The 20,565-nt window shown below is 28.1% G+C and overlaps 3 protein-coding genes across 3 annotated transcripts; all 3 read right to left on the bottom strand.

Moving 5' to 3' along the window:
* Positions 1 to 1,320: 1,320 nt before the first annotated feature.
* LOC101502302 (glutathione S-transferase F9-like) lies at positions 1,321 to 2,819 on the bottom strand. Its single transcript, XM_004491255.4, has 3 exons — positions 2,308 to 2,819; positions 2,051 to 2,099; positions 1,321 to 1,832 (listed from the first exon to the last, which is right to left on the bottom strand). The coding sequence occupies exons 1-3, from the start codon at positions 2,449 to 2,451 to the stop codon at positions 1,366 to 1,368; spliced, it is 660 nt and encodes a 219-aa protein (XP_004491312.1). The 5' UTR covers positions 2,452 to 2,819; the 3' UTR covers positions 1,321 to 1,365.
* Positions 2,820 to 7,707: 4,888 nt separating this feature from the next.
* LOC101501972 (glutathione S-transferase F9-like) lies at positions 7,708 to 10,002 on the bottom strand. The gene is made up of 3 exons (XM_004491254.4): positions 9,599 to 10,002; positions 8,560 to 8,608; positions 7,708 to 8,453 (listed from the first exon to the last, which is right to left on the bottom strand). Exons 1-3 carry the CDS (start codon positions 9,740 to 9,742, stop codon positions 7,999 to 8,001), a joined length of 648 nt encoding a protein of 215 aa, XP_004491311.1. The 5' UTR covers positions 9,743 to 10,002; the 3' UTR covers positions 7,708 to 7,998.
* Positions 10,003 to 13,143: 3,141 nt separating this feature from the next.
* Positions 13,144 to 16,148, bottom strand: LOC101495401 (protein JASON-like). The gene is made up of 6 exons (XM_073364951.1): positions 16,019 to 16,148; positions 15,720 to 15,790; positions 15,011 to 15,258; positions 14,065 to 14,812; positions 13,899 to 13,981; positions 13,144 to 13,491 (listed from the first exon to the last, which is right to left on the bottom strand). Exons 4-6 carry the CDS (start codon positions 14,596 to 14,598, stop codon positions 13,443 to 13,445), a joined length of 666 nt encoding a protein of 221 aa, XP_073221052.1. The 5' UTR covers positions 14,599 to 14,812; positions 15,011 to 15,258; positions 15,720 to 15,790; positions 16,019 to 16,148; the 3' UTR covers positions 13,144 to 13,442.
* Between the last annotated feature and the right edge of the window lie 4,417 nt (positions 16,149 to 20,565).

Genomic DNA, 20,565 nt, shown 5'->3' with positions numbered 1-20,565 from the left:
TGTATTGATAATATAGTGAAAAAATCAATCAATAACTAAATTGAATATTTTGATAAAATAATTTCTCTCTTTTATAGAATTATTATATTTTTTAATATGTGTATTAAATTTTTAAATGACACTTATTGTGAGACAAATAAATACATGATAAGTGATATGATGATGTGGAATGTGATAAGATGATTTGACAAATGATATAATTAATGTCTTTGTTATATGATGTATATATGTAATAAAAAAATTGGTTTTATGCACTTTAACTTGTGTTATATATTTTAATATTTATAATTACACTTCAAGGTGTTTATAAAAATGAAATGGCAGCTTGCAAAAGGTGTTAAATTTTTAGCTATTTGTCGATAGAATTCAGTTTAAAAACTGTTTTAACCTGTTTTATAATAAATAAAAAAAATCTAATTTAAAAAGCGTATAAAAAATCTTCTTAACTAAATACTTCCAAATTTCTGATTAGTTTTGCCTATTTGACCTAATATTGTTTAGTTTTTAGTTCACATTATTGGCTTGCTATGAGAGCGCAATAGGAAGGAAAATAAAAGCAACCATTTTAATAGAATATGAATAAATGTTTGTTTGGTTTTGCGGTGAAATATGAATAGATATTTGTTTGATTTTGCAGTGAAATATACTTTTTTAAAATTAAATAAACATTTAAATAATTTAAAAAAATGAAAGAATCACTAGAAAGTTGTACGCAATATTAAAAAAAAATTGATTAATTTTATTTATATATTTTCTTAACATACAATTTTTTCTTAATTTTGTGTTAAGAAGGGAGAGCATGAGTCAAATATATGGTTTCATAATAATGGAGGAGACTTACTTATGGTCAAGTCTTGAAAGAAACTTCTTTTGCATTGACCAAAATAATGTATAAAAGTCTACAAAACTTGATGTCATGACCACGTCAATATTGCGGAAAATTGTTTTCGATTGAATTATTATCTTTTTATTTTTATAATATTGCTAATACAACAATGTTATATATAGTATGATAAATTTTTTTACAAGAGATTAAAATTTGAAGTTAAAAAAATTAACCATTCATCAAAATAGTTGTTGAAATAGTCAAACTAATTAAAAACCGACATATATGACTTCTTTTCAACTTTTTTCATCGAAATATTTAGTATTTTTTTACTAATAATATATAACTTCATGCAAAAAGATAAAAGAGTAGAAATTACAACTCAAATCAACAATTTGAAATTTGAATAAATAAATTTTTATTTCTTATAAAATTTTAAAATTTACATCTTAAAATATTTAATTACTTTTCTAGTCAAAAAAATTTTAATTACATAAGGTAACAAAGTGGAACTACATTTATTCTTCCCCAAATAGATATTATTTGAGCAACAAGATTGGAGCTGTATATAACTCAAGAACCTTGGTCCAAGATGGTCTATTACTTATATCATCCCACCAAGCACTAACATATTTCCTATCCTTTATTAAATAATCTTTCCTCATATGATTAACAATATAATCAATAAAAGGAAGGTGACTTATATCAACAAGGCTAAAGAAATCACCAGCCAAATATTTATTCTTAGATAGCCTCTCTTCATAAATGTTCAACACATTAACAAGCTTTGCTTCACTCTCTTCAATCACCTTAGGATCTGGATTGTTGCCAATTATAAAAGGAAATAAAATGTGAATGGCTAAGTCGCTTGCTGGTGGGTTGAAATTTTGTGCTTCAACTTCTAACCATTGTTCCACTAGACCCCTTTCTTCAATTGTCTTTCCTAGCAACTCAACCCCTTGAGATCTATATTTTTCAGCATAATATCTCATTATTGCTCGAGATTCTGCACAATTACATAAATTGAAACCATTAAAATCACTAGATAGAAACATTAAATAATATTCCATTTAAAATAAATATAAATATAAATAGAAATTGAAAAATTGATATATTGGATTTTGATTTTAAAAAGATATACATCAATTTTACTAATTACCATTTTTATTTAATTATATTTGAAAAATAATTAATAAAGTATAACTTGGGGTCATAATAGATTACCATATAGGGTATAATCTCCATCTTCAATAACTGGAATACCTCCAAAGGGCTGCAGATTAATTATCAACAAAGAATATGAGTCAATCATGAAAAGTAAATATTAAGATATGATTAAATGCGCGACAAATTTTTTTTAGACTTTTATAAATATTTTTATTTAAACTCAATAATCAAACTTTTGTTTAACTCAACTGAATGATTAAACCTTGAATTAAATATTGTTAGCATATATTTAAGAAAGATGAAAGGAAGTGAACCTGTAATTTGAGGTACTGAGGATCCTTGTGCTCTCCCTTAATGACATCAAGAGGGATAGTCTCAAATTCAACTTCCTTCTCAATGAGACAAACCATCACACGTTTGGTTGAGGCACAATGGGGACTATACACCTTTACTACCATGGTTTGATTTCTCTTCAAATATATGTTTCAACAAGAGATATAAAGTGGGAGATCTATTTATATATCAATACATCGTGGTTGCAATGAGGCATTTATTTAAGACATGTACCATTGATAAAGAGTTTATGGAAGAGGAAAATAATCTTACCATTATTTGAATGGAAGACATTACATATGGACCATTGAGAAAGAGTTTATGGAAGAAGAAAAGAATCTTACCATTCTTTGAATGGAAGACATTACATGGACCATTGAGAGAGTGTTTATGAAAGAAGAAAATAATCTTATCATTATTTGAATAGAAGACATTACATGGACCATTGAGAAAGAGTTTATGAAAGAAGAAAAGTATCTTACCATTCTTTGAATGGAAGACATTACATGGACCATTGAGAAAGAGTTTGTGTAAGAAGAAAGACGTGATATTAATTTTATCTTATATTTATCCATCATTAATAAGAAAAATATTTATCCACCATTAGTATGGAGGATGGGCATGATGGAGCTCAATGACTAGGTGAACTCACACGGTATCCTGAAGGACCACATGATTTGTCCGTCCTTACACGATACCGTCATCATGTTTCAGCTAGAATGTGGTTTGATCAGTTATGTTAAATTAATTATTATTATAGTGCATTAAAAATATTTAAATTAATTATTTTTTTATATATTTAATTTTAATATTATATATTTTCTTTGTATACAGGAGCGACTATTGCTGAAAATTGTTGTGTCTGAAAAGAAAATGCAACAATTTACTCTGTTAGTACTCCCGCAATCCATAGAGAATTGAGTAAATTTTTTAGGATTAGCCCCATTACAACGAGTAGTTTGAAGATGATCGACAACAATTTGATTTATGTGTTTGTGGAAAGATGACATTCCGAGACATCGTCATTTCACATGTCATTTGGTGAAATGACGATTACTTTGGATGATATTGCCAATCTTATGTGTTGTAGACAACCTGTATAAATACCCTCAGTGTTGTAGACAACCTGTATAAATACCCTCAGTGTTGTAGACGCCCTACATATGCTATTGCCTAAGAAGTTGCTTCATCAGTGCGATATTGCTTCTAACCTGGTGCAATGTCTGGCATTGGAAATCTATCTTTCATATTTAACTGCCAAATAAAATCATTTGATTATTTTAAAAATTCATTTGATTATTTTAAAAAATTAATACAAAAGAAAATCAGATAATTTTACCGAATCCAATGATTTCCATCAACAAAACCAATACATATCATATGATCATTTTTTGTCGATCCTGAATGTGAACCACTCATAGGAAAGAAAGTCATTGAAAATATCTGACCAAACGTGACGAGAATAATATTATATGTTGTCGCTATCACATAACCCATATCAGGTATGGACATCAATTTATCTACGGGTTGAAGACCTAAGCCGAATATCTTCAACGAATCTTTTACTTTTTTAATGCGTCCTAGGAGCTGCCTATCATATCGAGTTATATGAGAAGCAATCTTGTGGTCCAAACTATTGCAGACCAAAGACCAAGACTCCTCACTGTATCCAAGCAATAATGCAATAACGCGAAAACCAAAATTTTCATCCACTACCACATCAAATATGTCAAAAATGTATAGTTGAATAACATCAGGAAATTGTCTCCAGAAAAAATACTTTGAAGATTGAGATGGTTGTTTCTTTGATTGAGAGGGTTGTCTCTTCTTTGATGACTAAGATGGTTGGGAACCAAGATCTTCATAATATGTTGCATTAACATGCTCAAAGTAAGAAGGGTCTCGATATACATCATATTCATCCGACTTATCACCTTTACTCTTCTTCACTCGTCCTTTGGTTTTAACTTTTTCAGGAGATGGACACATTGAACTTGTAGTTGAAAAAACATGTTCACGCACCTTACTCTTCAACACTCGTTTTCCTATAACATCAAGTGATTGAAAATATTTCCATAAGGCATTCATCTCAGTAGACATATCCAACTATCCCATCTTCTATGTCTTGGGTGATTTCACATTCCATGCTTAATTTTGTCCATTGAATATCCACATAATCTAGAGGTATTGGTTCACCCATTAATTTATATTGTGCCAATTCACAAGCACAAGGTAGCTCGTATGTCCTTATGAGAGAGCACCCACATACAAATTTGTTAGTACCCACCCACTCAACTTTCTCGTATTCTTGAGGAATACGTCTTTGAGCTTCTCTTGATACAAATATATTCAATCTCTGATAAAATGAATTTATATGTTCATGATCTTCATCATAGAAATTTTTCTGAAACGAGCCACTGATTTTTTTATGTTGCAACCTTATCATGTTGTTCATAGCCTCCCAACATTTATACATGTCACCTATGTTGTGTTCCAACATTAACTTCAGTTTCCAATGAGTTGACCCAACCCTATCATTACATATAAATTGTCACCATTAAGCAATTCAACAATATATAATAAAATTACAAAATCAAAGTTTTAGAGTCACATGACATACTCATTAGTCGTTGTGTTCTCCAAATGCATCACTCAATTTGTCCATGCTTCAACAAACCTTTCCTTATAAGGAGTCAACCAAGTTTCTTTCACATAGTCAACAAACATTTTATTATCGACATATGATTGCTCAAACATGTGCAAACACATGATATACTCTTTTATTTTTTATTTTTTATCACTGCAATACATAATTTCTTTCCACATATTTAATATTAACTCTTGTCTATCCTTTAAGACATATTGCTTACATTTTACTCCAATATTTTTAGAGATATGAAATTGAAAAAGCAAATTAACAGCATGTGAAAATACAATATCAACTGCATTCATTAACGCAAGATCTCTGTCTATCACAATTACTTGAGGAAATTTGTTTTGTGTAACAAACATTTCTCTTAGCTTGTCTATAATTCCCATCAAAAGTTTTATTCCCGCTCACATTCCAAATAAGCAAATCAAACTACAAATGACATCTCTGTTGATGTCATACCAATAATTTCAAGTAATAGTATTATGAATTTATTGGTTTTGTAGGTACTACTCATAACCAATACAATCGAAAAAAATTTCAACAACTTCACTGAATCTAAATGCGCCTAAAAAATAACTCTCATAACATTTGAGTCTTCACGTTTTCTATTCAAATAAACATATTTTGCATCTTTAATTAACTTGAATAAATGTTGCATCTATGTTTTATTATCTCTCACTTGTAATCGAATCATACTCATTTGTTTATATATTTGTGATATCTTAATAACATTATTCTTATCTCGGTCTTGCAATGAGAGTAATATGTGTTTCGGTGCAACAATATATTTTATTAAGTCATGAACATGTTTTTTTCTTCTTCATCTAAGCATCCAACAAATGCATGCCTCTCTAAAGTATCAGATAATTCATGGTTGTGAACTCCATAAATTACTTTAATTGTTCATCTTGAACCATCTTTTTATGGTTTTGATATAAGCTTGAAAGGACAATCACACTTTTTTGTTGAACTTCGAGTTGAACTAACAACACACTTGTATTTTCCTCCTTTGTCACAACCTAATATTAATTTATTTCTCCTCTCTTTCTCTCTTGTCTATATATCTGATCTTCTCATGATAACATTAACTTTATTTTTTATATGATTTCTTTAGCCCAATTCACAACAGCGTCTCTTGTATCAAATATCTAAAATAAAATATAAAATAAATTATAATTAATTACAATAATATAAAATAAATTATAATCAATCACAATAATATATTTTTATAATATTAATATTAATCATAATTATTCATATCTGATCTATGTAAAAAATGTTTGTAATAGTGATGCATGTTTTATCCAATAATAGTAGTGGTTTATCTATATCTCTTAACATTTAACAAAATTAATAAATTTAAAAAAATTAAAAAAAAATTTAAAAAATTGGCGTGTACCGAAAACTTGTCAATGAAGTTTTCCAGAAACACCTTATGTATCAAAAAAAATTGAAGAAAATTTTCTGGTATACACATTTTTCATTATGTACTGGAATTTTTTTTAAAGTTTTCCGGTAACATTCTTCAATAACGGAAAACTTGTAAAAAGTTTTCCAGAAACACTCTGGATACCGGAATTCTTCCAAATAGTTTTTCAAAAGTTACCAGAAAATTTATACCTTTTTTTACTGCTCTGGAAATGATGAAATGATAAATAAAAAGTGACTTCAAATTTTGTGAAATAGTAAAAAGAAAAATTAATAGTAATTTTAACATTTTCATAAAATTGTGAGGTATAAGCCTGATATAGGATAAATTTTTCATAGAAAACAACTTTTTTTTTTTTGTTAGTTACCAATTTGTTAGAGTTTGTTCCAGAATGGATTTTGGGCCAATATCAATTGGACTCGAATGCAAAATCTCACAGATCCATCTGACTCAAACGCAAAATACACTTTAGCTGAACATGTTATCCTTTGTGATCAAATCATGACTATATATATGATGAACATCACACAATTGTCTGTGGATCTCGCAGAGGATCTCACAATGATCTAAAAGATTTTGAGTACAATTCATCAAGGAGTAATTCTTCCTATAAAAGTTCACCAAACTGTATTTATTTTTAACCAAACTGTATTTATTTTTATCGTTAGATTAAATGAAATTTTATCTTAAACCCGATCACCATGAACACCCTTATGAGAGACAAAACTGAAGATCCGTCTTTAAACTTGGTATTATTTTCATTTAAAACCTTTGGCTCTATTACTTTTCAAGTAAATAAAGCTTGTCAAGACCACATAAAAGCCTATAAATTTGTGTTTAAAAAAGTTCTAAACAACTCAACTAATAAATAATTCAAGTTATTAACCAATATGTTTCCATCTTTCATTCAAATTTTCAACAAAGGTGACATCAATAATATATAATATTCTTCACATTCTCATTATCAATAGTCCAAGTAAATCTAAGTGGTCATGACTAGCCAGTAGATAGCGATTGGATTTGTGTTGTTGCATTATCGGTGTTTTGTTCAGGATTTATTGCATCTAGAAGAATCCATGGTAGCCTTAGAAATTTGATTTTGCATATGATCCAAGTAAATTTTATATTAATCTATTTTATTTTTTAAATAATTTGAATTTTATATTTAAAAAATTTAATTTATCCTAACTTTATCAATTCATATAAAAATAATTAAACAATATTTTGAATATACAGTAGTCTATTTTTTTCAGATAAAAAAAATACTCTCACAAAATAAAATAGACAACAATTTTGAAATTTAGTTAGTATAATACACTAAATTTTATAATTTTTATTAAAATAGCTTATAATCGTTTCTTGTATAAAACGATACTATATCTCATTAAACAACATTTATTCTTCACTTCTCCTCAAACTAGATAAAACCATGTTACTTTTAATAACACACTTCAATACATATTTCTTCCTATTAGTTGAAATTTATATAAAACTCACTAAATTAATGTATATTCCACATAATTTAGTGGATCATGTATAAAATTCAACCAATAAAGGAGAGTATATGCTAGCATTTTTATGTTTCACTAACTAGATTGGAGGTCTATATAATTCAAGAACCTTGGTCCATGATGGTCTACTACTAATATCATCCCACCAAGCACAAACATGTTTCCTATCCTTTATCAAATAATCTTTTCCCATATGATTAACAATATAATCAGTAAAAGGAAGGTGACTTATATCAACAAGGCTAAAGAAATCACCAGCCAAATATTTATTCTTAGATAGCCTCTCTTCATAAATGTTCAACACCTTCACAAGCTTTGCTTCACTCTCTTCAATTACCTTAGGATCTGGATTGTTGCCAATTAGTGAAGGAAATAAACCATGAAGGGCCAAGTTATATGCTGGTGGGTTATAGTTTTGTGCTTCAACTTCTAACCATTGTTCCACTAGACCCCTTTCTTCTATTGTTTTTCCTAGCAACTCAACACCTTGGGATCTATATTTTTCAGCATAATATCTCATTATTGCTCGAGATTCTGCACAAATAGATTCATTAAAAGCACTAAAATCAGCAAGTAATTAAAAATAAAAATTTAAAAAAATAATAAGTAGTAAAGCATAACATGGGATCAATGTTTTAACCATATAGAGTATAATCTCCATCTTTAATAACTGGAACAGCTCCAAAGGGCTGCAGATTATGAACAAAAAATCATAAAAAAAATCAATCAATTAACTATTAATTTAAGGATTTAGTTAGTATGCATAAATTGTGGCAGGGGCTTAGAGTGTTAAAGAAGTAGAATGATAAATGAGATTAAAAATTCAATCTCCACATTCAGTATATTTTAACTATTTTTAATAATATTAATATTACTAATATTAAGTGCTCCAAAAATAAATTATCCAAATTTTCAAATGCATCTCACTACGTAAAACATTTATATATGCTCATAATTTTAGAAATAATAGTAAGACATGGTTTCAGAATAAGATATATTATTTTATATTGTCGTCGATGATTTCGATCTATTTTCTTACACGGTAATACAAACCACGCCTTGAATCATTTTTTCTCTAATTCTATCTAATTATTTTGTGTTTTATGTAATTTTTGTTAGAGAGTCTGGTCGAGTAAGACATCCGGAATTACCTAAACATCGAAGATTCATAAGACACTTAAACACCACATCTCAACCCAAAACCTAGGTTTATGAGTCATTCTCCTTATATATCCAATATAGCCTCAATTCCTAGTCAATGTGAGATTAACCACTCATAATTAAATTCTAACAAATCTCCCCTCAGTTATGAGTTCTCACCACTAAATTTGATCCACTTGATCCAAGTTCTTTTTTCTCTTGATCCACTTAAACGTGGTGTTGTGTTGTTTCATGTGGCATTGTTTAATTTTTTGATTTGTCTCTTTCAATAAATTATAGATTCAGTCAATTAATTGATTATTAACATTATAGATCCAAAAGAATAGATATTTCAGTATTTGATTTTATAAGTATTTTTTTATCATTTTATAGTATTCGTTAAATTTGTTTACAAATTCCTTTATTTCAATTTTAGTAACGTTAAATTTGTATAGTTTTAATTAATATACTAATTTGATTGAACAAATATTTTTAAGTAAAAAAAAAACAAAGATGAAAAGAAAATAAAAAAGATGAACCTGTAATTTGAGGTAGTCAGGATCCTTATGTTCTCCCTTAAAGACATCAACAGGGACAACCTCAAATTCAATTTCCTTCTCAATCAGACAAACCAACACACGTTTGGTTGAGGCACAGTGAGGACCATACACCTTCACTACCATGGTTTGGTTTATCTAGAAAATAAAAATGCCTCAACAAGAGAGAAAGAGGAGAAAAATTTATAATTCAGAGCTGAGATTGATGGGTGGAATCTTGGACCCCATGTGGGACAACATTATGATACATTAATTCTTGAATCCTCCATACTCTACTCATATCTTCTTTTATACAAAATTATTTTGTACTTTTTGTTGTGTAGCTAATTTAGTAATGAAGGATAAGATGTGAGTGCATTATGATGAAGCATCTTTAATATTAATTGTCGATGCGTGGAGTTCGAGATGAGACTTTATAATTATATGTAACTTTTTTTTTTTATTTTATCTATAATTAAAAATCAATATATTAAAATATAAAAATTCATAATTTTAATTTTAATCTTTATAAAATAAAAATATATCTTTTTACAAGTGTCAAAAATTATTTTAATCAATATATTAAAAGTTACATATAATTATAATCAATATATTAAAATATAATCTTCATAATTTTGTATAATATTTTAAACGTAAGTGTCAAAAATTATTTACAAGTTTTTAAAATTAAAAAATGATTAAATATATTTTATTTTGACAGGAACTGAAATTGTTGGATGAATAATTTTGTAGAAATTAAAAATTATATTTTTATTTTATAAAAATTAAAATTTTATAAAAATTAATAACATATTTAAATTAAATTAATCATTAATTTAATTCTCTGATTTATGAGAATAATAATTAGGTGTTGATGTGTGAATTCTAACTCATGTTTGGAAAAATTAATTTAGAGCGACAGCGACAAGAAAATCTATTTTGATGGAGATTAAAACACTACAAGTACATCAGTATAAAAAAGAATTGTGAGACAAAAATAGTGTTACTCATTCAGTATAGTTGACTTGACACGTATAAAAGAAATTGAAACGTGGCGTCTTGCCAGTTTAACACCACACGACTTTAGCTTAACGATAGATCCACTTCTACTAAAATGAATAAGTATGCAGAAATTATAGAATTAATAGTGAAATTCATTTGATAATTTTGTATGTACCAAGTTAAAGATGGTTTATATTTATCAGTTTAAGTTACAATATAATAATAATTATAATTTAAAAGTTATAATATATTACAATAAAAAATAAAAATGTAGATTTAATAAAAATAAAACCCTTGAATAAAAAAATATAAAAATAAAAATAAAAATAATATCATTATTATAGAATTTTTAATTCGAATTATTATAAATAAAAAAAGAAAATTAATTTAAAGATATTATAATATATAGTATCTAAAAGTTATTGGATGCAGATACAATCACATATCATATTGATTGAATAATTTAATTTTATACATTAGTTGAATCTAATAATTATTATTAATAGTTATCGTTTCTTATAATAATTATCTATTCTCACTTATTATATATATATATATATATATATATAAACTCTACTTAAGCACCAATATTGTGGATACTCTAATAATCTAATTAAAATCTCTAAATATATAAATTTTATAAATAAATTTTAATTTAAATAATAAATATTGATACTATTAAATTAAATATTATTATAATAATATTTATTATATATTTTAAGACAAAAAAAAATTAGTTCAACTCAATATTGTTAAGTTTATGAGGTTAATTTAGTCCAACACACCTTTGGAAGCATTTTTTAGAGCCACTTATTTTAGTTTAAATTGCACACAAATGGGATTAAGAAAAAACACGCACAAAGGGGATTTTAAATCGGTTTAAATGTATAATTGCGAACAAAACCAAATTTTGAGAATACATGGTGTAATAAGAAACTCTGAATTGAAAATAATTTGAAATTAAAACTAATTCGTTGAACTGAGAAAAATATGACTTCAAAATATATTTCTCAAGATGTTTTTTTTTAACAAAGATACTGCAAAATTATCACTGGACAAATAAACATCTTAATTATATTGGTATAAAAAAGATATTATAAAATAAAATAAAATAAACATAAAAATTATCTAAGAGACTAGACCAAAACCTAACTACTAGCTAGAATAGTTAAGGGAACTCCATCCTTAAAAACGAAAAATTCAAAGGATAAAACCTACAGAAGATAGAGAGCAAATAACAAGAGAGAACTCTTCACAAAAATCAACATCCTAAAAATCTACTATGTTCTAATTTAAAGAATATAAAATACAAGGCCAATAAAAGCAATTTTATGTGCATATTGATTTCTCTATCTAAAAATACAAAAGATATAAAATTGCATGTTTATTTTTTGTTAACTCCATACAATTCAACCATCCAAGAATATTTCTTAAGAGGAGTTGAAGTTGGTGTTGGGGTTTTTAATTTGTGAGTTTAAGATTTATGTTACATTTTCAAAGGTTTCAATTTTTTTGTTTGATTTTGGTTTGGTTCAAATATGGATTTTCTATTTGTCTAATTTTTTATTTGATTTTTTGAATCACACATTTACAATGGAGAGGAAAATATGATCTTGAATGATCATGATCATTAAGATGAAGAAGAAAATAAAGAAAATGATAAAGAAAAAATTGGAATTTCTAAATTTAAGAGAAAATAAAGAGATAAAAATTGAAAAACTATATTTTTTTAATTTTTAATTTATAAAAAATTAAAAAAATAAAAATAATGTGTTATTGGTTTAGATTTGTCACCCCATTACGTACATGTAAGCAATTTAAAACAAAATTCTTCAAAAGGAAAACGATGCAAGTACATCATAATTTATAAGGCTAACAATGCAAACAGATTGAAACATTAAAAACCAAATTGAAAAACGAAGCTATAGAGACGTAATTTTGCATAGATGAGAAGCTGTGGATAAGTATAATCAAGTAAGGGACGATGGCCTTTTCTTATCTTCATCTCACCAATTACCTAACAATAAAAAAAGACCACTCAAATACTTGTCAATTGTTCTTTCCGTGCACCATTCTAATTTCTTAAAATAAGCAAACTTTTAGCAAAATTCATTACCACTTGTTTATCCATCCCACTCAATTATCTAGTTGTTCACGGCATATAGGATCAATGTAAGGTTGTTAAAATCAAGAGTTTAAGCAAACTTAATTTATTTAAATCAAATTGACTTGTAAATTCAAATTGTAGCCTAGTATAAATTTACCTCATTAAAATAACGTTAAACATAATATTGTAAATACATAACATGTATATTTATATAATACACTAAATGCATCAATAATTCACAATTTCAATCAAATCTCAAGTTGTTCATGGTATGATAAGGGGCTAAGAAAAACCCCCTCGAAGCAAGATCTTAGTTGTTTAAGTTAACAATTATTGCTAAATGAATCAAACTCCGTTAGCTCTTAAATCAATCAAACGGCTGATATTTTTTCAAAGATGCAAAAGGGATTGGGGATCCAGCTATAAGCTTCCTATCATGTTCATTGAAAACTTTCAGTTTTATCACTTTTCCAGTAAATGAAGGTTCTCCATAATGTTTGTTTCCACAAGGATGGAATTGCATTTTGGCAGATAGCCTAATAGTTCTATGTAATCTCAAAATTGGTATAATCAATCAGCATATTGAAGGATGTTTAGTTTATTGTAGTCTCTATATAAATTTGAACAGTTTCTCATATATGAGAGCATAATGGATTGGGATGGACCAATGGACATGTACACATTTGAAAATAACACCACAGTGGATGAGTTGATGATTGTTGTTGAGACAGTTGAGTGTCACTCCTCAATCTCCTCAAATGCCACTGGTTTTCCAATGACAAGTTTCCTGTAAATCGATAATAACAAATTAAATGGACATTATATATACATTAAGATATTATAAATCAACTACTAACAAATATCCAACAACAACACTCAGCTATGCAAACTAATGAAATAACATATTGATCAATAAATTCAAATAATTCATGTAAACACAGTAGAATTGTCAAACTCAGACACGTCAAGCAAACAGGCTTGCTTTGATAATTTGAAATCATCTGTTATCCTCACAATGTGCTAACCTGGAGTTAAGTTTCTAATCAGAAAAAATGAACCATAATTAACATTCAGCACACAGTGTTTGAAGAAAGTATAGCATGAACAAACTGGAGTTTCTCGATTATTTTCTGCTTTTTATACTTTTTAACAGATGAATAAGTGTGCAAGTGATTGTTTACTAGGGATGGATACCTTTTAGAGATAAAATTCTCCTCAGACAATGCCTTATCCAACCTCTCTTCAAATGGTGTTGCATGCCACTTTACCGTTTGATCCTGGAAACAATCAGCACTAATAAGTGGCAGTATATTTAGATTTAGAACTCTTTCAAATAGCAAATGCTGATTACAAGTCATACTTCCTTGTACTTCTTGGTTGAGTTAGGTATGCCATTTCCATTCAGCCACTTAGAAGGAAAAATATGAGAATCCTTATCTTCATTCGATTGAGCAGGAACCCCTTCAATAATAGGCATGTCTACAGAATGTGGGGTTGGACTATAAGCAGTCTCCATTTTCTCATTCGTCTCGTCTACACTGATTGATATAGGTTTTAAACTAGAACAGGAACTTGCTTCCATCATAGATTCCGTTTCATTTTCTATTTTCTTCAAACCTTTTTCTGGGGTCGGAGTTGGATTTTGATCCCGCTCGACAGAATCACCCAGCTCATTTGAATCTTGTTCTTCAAGTAACTTGCTCAGGAAGACTTTCACACCTGGGTTGCAATTTGGATAGACGAACTGCGACCGAACTCGACCATGACATAACTCTTCTGATGATGCAGGGTACACGGTTCCAGGTGTTTGCATCTCATCAAATAACTTCAATGGGGTAGGACAAGGTGATCGTTTACATGAACTTTGGTTATCTGGTGACATATTTTTCTTCATGAGCCGATCATCTGGCGGGCTTTGATAAGATACTAAGTCATTTTCGCATTCAAAACGTACAGATTTGTTCTTCCTCTGAGTGCCTGTGGCTGGCCAAGGTGCAACTGAAGCTTCAATCTTTCTAGCCTTATGATCAGTATGAATACTCCGTGTCCAACTTCCTTCCACATAGTCAGGAGAGTCACGTTGAGTGTCTTGTGCATTGAAGACATAGCTGCAAAAGAAATTAAAATAAAGATCTCAGGTTCTAGTTATATAACTAACTTCTATGTAATTTCAAAAATAGACACGTTATAACCAAAATACATTTTCACCATTCAGTGAGTACGACATATTAATTTCGAAAATACCAAAATAGAACAGGAAATAGGAACAATTTCAAGGGCAAAGAATATGTACTCAAAAGAATAACCTGCTAGGTGTGTGCTCTGAAGAATATGTGCTATTTTCCCATTCTTGGCAAAGTTTTATGGGAGTTGATGGGTCAAATGGTTGGACATCCAGCTGAAGTTTCTCAACAGATGTATTGGGAAGCCAGGAGTGAAACCTTAGAGGGTCAGAATCACTTTCACAAACAGGTGACACTTTCAATTTCGCCGATGTTTTGCGAATTTCTGCCGGTGTTCCTGCTATAGTACCACATGCTTTAAGAAACTTGACCTGCAAAAGTGTGATTGAAACTTATAAGTACGTCCTAAACCATACATCCTAATGCTATGATCCACAATACAACATTAGGTAATACATGCTAAACAGTATAAGTAAATGATAGTTTTTCCTAAAATCACATGACCTAATATTACTTACAACTAGTCGAAATTGAAGAAAGCAAACTAAAGAATCTCATAAGGTTTATTCATAAAATCACTTTGTGTTGCTCTTTTTACTTCTTTTACATGATAATTCCAAAATTCACACCTGTTCATAATCAACTCATACAAATGCATATATACTATAAAAGTTACATATCAGTTTGCATAATCATTTACCCATGCTGCGACAAACTCACTACAAAAATTGACAAATGCAACAGCTAAAAAAATCATTTACAAAAAAAAATATAAAAATTGCTACAGTATTAGTGTGACAAATAGCACTATGAACATGAAGTATAAACATACCTCATCCGTAAGTCTCAAATCATATTCCTGAGACCCCACATCATCATTCCGAACAGAATCTTCATTCTCTTCTGAAATATTCAAAACACAAATTAGTACATAACTAGCTATGGAACACAAATACCAACACATACACCAAACATTGGCATTACACCGATAATAATTTGAGAAAATTAATTAATTGAATATAATCAACGTCTGTGACAAATCTTCTTCGATCAATAGTGTTGATGCTATCTGTATAAATCCTAAAACACGGTATAAAGTAAATAAAAAATAAAAAAGTAATAGAGAAATACCTCTAGATAATAAAGACGACAAACGATTTCGAGATATCAACACGTCCTGATTTAGGGTTTACAACAGAAACATTTTAAATTAATAATAAAAAAATAATCGCATAATTTTCCAAATATCTTGCATTTCAAAATCTGAGATACAGCTGAAATTGAAAAAGAAATGAAAGAATGAGAAGAGGTGCAGGAGGATTGTCTCTGATACCGAAGAAACACCTCATGGCTGATTTGAATGAACGAAAGAAGAATTGTAACAGAAAGGTTAATCCACGCTTCACACACCACCACAACATATCATGAATTTCAAACTATCAATGTTTTTTCTTTCTTTCTTTTTCTTCTTATTTTTCTTGTTTTCGAAATTAATGGAAAATGGAGTAGAGAAAGAAAGAGCATTTACTGTGAATAAGGTAAGGTGTTACGTTATTGCTTAGACTATTTTGAATTTTGAAATTCGAGAGGGAAATTAAATTAATAATAATAATTCATTCCTCAAAAATATTATTATTTAACTAATTAAAATTGCACTATTACTGCCAACACCCCCTAAATTACTACCCACACCCCTCAAATATTAAAAAAAAAAATCAAAACGTCTAAATTACCCTTCCTTTTATTTCAATCTTCTTTCTCTTCATTAACATAACTCATCTTTTGCCTCTTCATTCTATATTCAACACCTTGTTCATCTTCTTCATATTCATCATCAATCATCACCCACCATTTTCATCAATCATCATATTCTTCAACCATCTTCATCATTCATCAATCATCATCAACCAAGTTCATCAAGTTACCATAATTGTTGTGAATCAAGTAAGTAATAATCAACCTTTGTTTTTGCTGTGTTTTGTTGTTTTGTTTTATCTGTTTATGAATGCAATGCCTGAAAATTGAAGGAAAAAAGTTTCCATTTTTGAGGATGAAGAAAACCTTCGCTGCCCTAAACCCATAAACGTACGTGAACTCAGTTCACGTACGTAAACTAATTTTCAAAAACCTAGAAACAGTTCACGTACGTGATTCAGTTTTCAAAACCCAATAATGTACGTGAACTCAGTTCACGTGTTACGTGATATGAGTTTACGTAATGTTTACGTGATCCGAGTTCACGTAATATGTAATAACAGCATGTACGTGAACTGAGTTCACGTAACGATACGTAAATTCAGTTCACGTACGTGTTCGTGAACTCAGTTTAGTAAGTTCTTGACATTAAGTTCACGTAGGCTTATTGTCTTTTGTTTTTTTTTTATTGATTTTTGTTTTGCAGCCATGATGCACACTATGTTTACTGATAAAGAGGGTCGTGTTATACTTAACAAGGGCACTTCTAATGCGGAAGGTCATCGTGCAAGGGCACAACGATGACGAGTACAGCGGCAACAGGAAGAATCCCAACCTGAATCCCAACCCGAAGCCCAACCAGCTGATATAGATGAACCTCCACAGGATGGTGGATATCTTGGTGGTCCAGTTGATAGTTTTGTCTTTAGGACATTCGGCGATCATGTGGCGACCCGACTCTGGGATGATTTGGTAATTTTCTCAATCAAATTAAATTAAATTATATTTTTTAATTTTTATTTTTAACTTATATTTTTTCACTTAATTAATTTCATAATCGCGAAGAATTAAGGGTATTTAGCAATGAGAAAAAATAATCGTTGAGTAAAAGAAAAGATGAATAAATAAATTGTACAAGTAGATATACATCTTATGTGTCATATTTGCAATCCATTATTTCTAAATTATATATTATAATAATGTGATAATTTGTGTGAATTTTTTTTTAGTGTGATAACAAAATAACTCTATACAGTGAATCAGAAATTAGCTCTTTAAATTATATACTTCACAGATATTGTAATCCTACAAAAAGATAAAATTGTAAATTTGAAGTATCACCTACATGTATAGTAATCCATAAAATTGACATATTTTAAAATTTTTAGGGATAATAAATATATTTAACTCTAAAAATCATGTTATGAACCTTATCATATTGAAAAAAAATTGTGAAATGTCGTCACACACATTTTATGCATAAAACATATGTAATTGAAAAATTCAAGTGTTTTTCATTGTTTATTTTTATTTTATTTTGAACACAATATATTATTTTGCTTCTATTACATCCGTGAAAATAAACAAAAACTAAAATGATTAAAATTTTGTCCCCAGTTAAACATGAAGAGAGAACAAAAAAGGAGAAACAAAATTTTGTTGATGAAGGAAGTGAAACTTTCAAAAGTTCTTTTCATTGACACCTTACATTACATAAAGCTTATTAAGATTGAATATTTTAAGGGATTTAGAAAATCAATTCTTTAAAATGACTAAGCTGTCTCCCTCATCACCAAACTCCCATGCCCTTATTCAAAGCCGCCACACCCTGCTTACAATCAACACCTCTAAATGACAATTTCAGAAAAAGAATACTAATTTGCAAAGAAAAATAGATCAAATAAGAAATAAAAGATTAAAAGATTTTATCAAACATTCAAATAATGTAAAAGAAAAAAAGAAACTTTTCAACGGAGCTATCTTATATGCAAATATGAAATTTGAGCCAAATAATTCATATCTCCCATAATTTAAAATAGATTTCAATATTATTGATTCTCTTATTTAATGGATATTATGAATGTAATAACTTTTGAATTTGAAACAATTTAAAAATGTTTTAAATTTTTATTTTTGTAACCGAAGACAATAAAACAAAAGATAAGTAGTAATTATTTGTTTTCATATATTTAATTTTAATAATTAATAATAATTAATAATAAATATATGAACTATTTTTTTTCCTAGTATATTAGTCCATTTTAGAATAACTATATTGGTTTTGGATTCCATTATTAGTTATTTTAGAATAACTAATAAATTGACGCACAATGAATTTGTTTTATTATAAATATTAATATTAAAATTTACATTTGGACTATGCATTGTTATTGTCCGGCGAGAGAGAATCATGGATGGCTATTTGGTAAGAAGAGATGTGGGAATTGAGCTCATAGGGAGACTCTAGAAAATTTTATGCATTAAATAAATGGTGTTTTTTAACTTCTAATTGTTTATAGTAATAAATTAGTACTTGTACTTTGTTTTCATTCATAGAAATAGAATAGAAAACCCTAAAGGCAATACATAAACCAAACTGGGTTGCTGACTTTATTAGGCTGGGCCTAAACTCTGGATTTCAATTTGGGCTCTTCAACATATGCAAAGTTAGTCAAAGAAATTATTATTTTTTGGAAAATCTCATTCCTATATCTGCTCATGGGTGATAGATCTCCCCAAAATCCCAATTTACTCTTCATTATTGAATTTTCAAGTTAACCAGGAAATTTATTTTGTTTATTTTATTGTTTTTGTGTAATTAGGTCATCTTTGGACGAACAATTAATTGAGCACATATAATATCAGTGTTCATTATAAAGTATTTATGTATATAAGTTATTTTTATAATAAAAGATAAAATAATTAAATTATTTTTATATAAATTTAAAGTTGAGTAAAAAAAACCAAGTTCGAATTTATTTTTATAAATTATGATAGAGATTTCATAAAAATAAGTTAAAAATAATTTATAGATATCCTATAAATTGTTATCCTAAACTCTTTAAAATAGCCCACAAGTATGATTGTGTCATTAAGTAAATTTAAATAAATAAATAAATTCAAATAATATTAATAATTATGTAGTTGATTTTATAAATAGATATGATAAAAGTCAAATATTATTAATAATTTAACGATTATGATTCATCGATATATATAAATTGTTTATATTCTCGATGTATAAAAATTTAATTTAATAAATATATTATTATAAATAAGAATTTATATATAGTTGATCTTATGATAATTAATCTATATATTTTAGTTGTTGGTCAAAGTTAGTTCATAAAATATACAAATAAAAAATTGAGTATTATCCCCATATGTCGTCATATTATTACCTGAAGTATGACATATTGACAAATATGAGGTTTCTAATCTTATTGGCAGTAAAAATAGAAAAAGATTTAGCTAACACAACTATTTTGAAGAAAAATATGCAAATTGATGTCATAAAGCGCTTCGTACACATAATTCTTTTTAACTTTTAACATCTTACATACATTAGCTTTCAAGAAAGATCTATAAAAGATGAATTTCACTGGTTAATAAATCAATTACATTACTAATATTATAGTTATTCATAATTTGATTATACATGGACATATATTATCAAATACCATTAAAATTGATGACGATATTAATAAAAAAATATTAAAAATAATGATGACATTAACAAGAACTAGAGTTATTGTGAATTGAAAAATAAGTGGAGGTATGAAACTTGATGTGTGCTCTAAGGGGTACCCCAATTTTGTAAAATAGAAAGAATACATGCAAAATTGACCACCATACGTACCTTAATAGTTGGTTTCACGCATTTGTTATTACCCAATAAAAAATATAGGCACGGTTGATATTTTCGGTGACATAAATTATTTTTTCAATGTTTTTTCGAAATTCAAAAATAACAAAAATATATA

This window comes from Cicer arietinum, chromosome 2 (assembly GCF_000331145.2).
Source record: "Cicer arietinum cultivar CDC Frontier isolate Library 1 chromosome 2, Cicar.CDCFrontier_v2.0, whole genome shotgun sequence".
Classification (NCBI taxonomy): domain Eukaryota; kingdom Viridiplantae; phylum Streptophyta; class Magnoliopsida; order Fabales; family Fabaceae; genus Cicer; species Cicer arietinum.
The sequence above is the reverse complement of the archived record's forward strand: the minus strand, read 5'-3'. Positions and strand labels throughout refer to the sequence as shown.

What these genes read in the sequence shown, in the direction of transcription:
- LOC101501972 (XM_004491254.4), bottom strand. Translation starts at nt 9,742, where the DNA reads ATGGTAGTGAAGGTGTATGGTCCTCACTGTGCCTCAACCAAACGTGTG. An exon ending in CTGACTACCTCAAATTACAG is followed by an intron (nt 8,609 to 9,598) that starts GTTCATCTTTTT and finishes CATAATCTGCAG; the next exon opens with CCCTTTGGAGCTGTTCCAGT. An exon ending in TGGAGATTATACTCTATATG is followed by an intron (nt 8,454 to 8,559) that starts GTTAAAACATTG and finishes CTATTTGTGCAG; the next exon opens with AATCTCGAGCAATAATGAGA.
- LOC101502302 (XM_004491255.4), bottom strand. Translation starts at nt 2,451, where the DNA reads ATGGTAGTAAAGGTGTATAGTCCCCATTGTGCCTCAACCAAACGTGTG. An exon ending in CTCAGTACCTCAAATTACAG is followed by an intron (nt 2,100 to 2,307) that starts GTTCACTTCCTT and finishes ATTAATCTGCAG; the next exon opens with CCCTTTGGAGGTATTCCAGT. An exon ending in TGGAGATTATACCCTATATG is followed by an intron (nt 1,833 to 2,050) that starts GTAATCTATTAT and finishes GTAATTGTGCAG; the next exon opens with AATCTCGAGCAATAATGAGA.
- LOC101495401 (XM_073364951.1), bottom strand. Translation starts at nt 14,598, where the DNA reads ATGAAGAAAAATATGTCACCAGATAACCAAAGTTCATGTAAACGATCA. An exon ending in CAACCAAGAAGTACAAGGAA is followed by an intron (nt 13,982 to 14,064) that starts GTATGACTTGTA and finishes GATTGTTTCCAG; the next exon opens with GATCAAACGGTAAAGTGGCA. An exon ending in GAGAATTTTATCTCTAAAAG is followed by an intron (nt 13,492 to 13,898) that starts GTATCCATCCCT and finishes ATCGATTTACAG; the next exon opens with GAAACTTGTCATTGGAAAAC.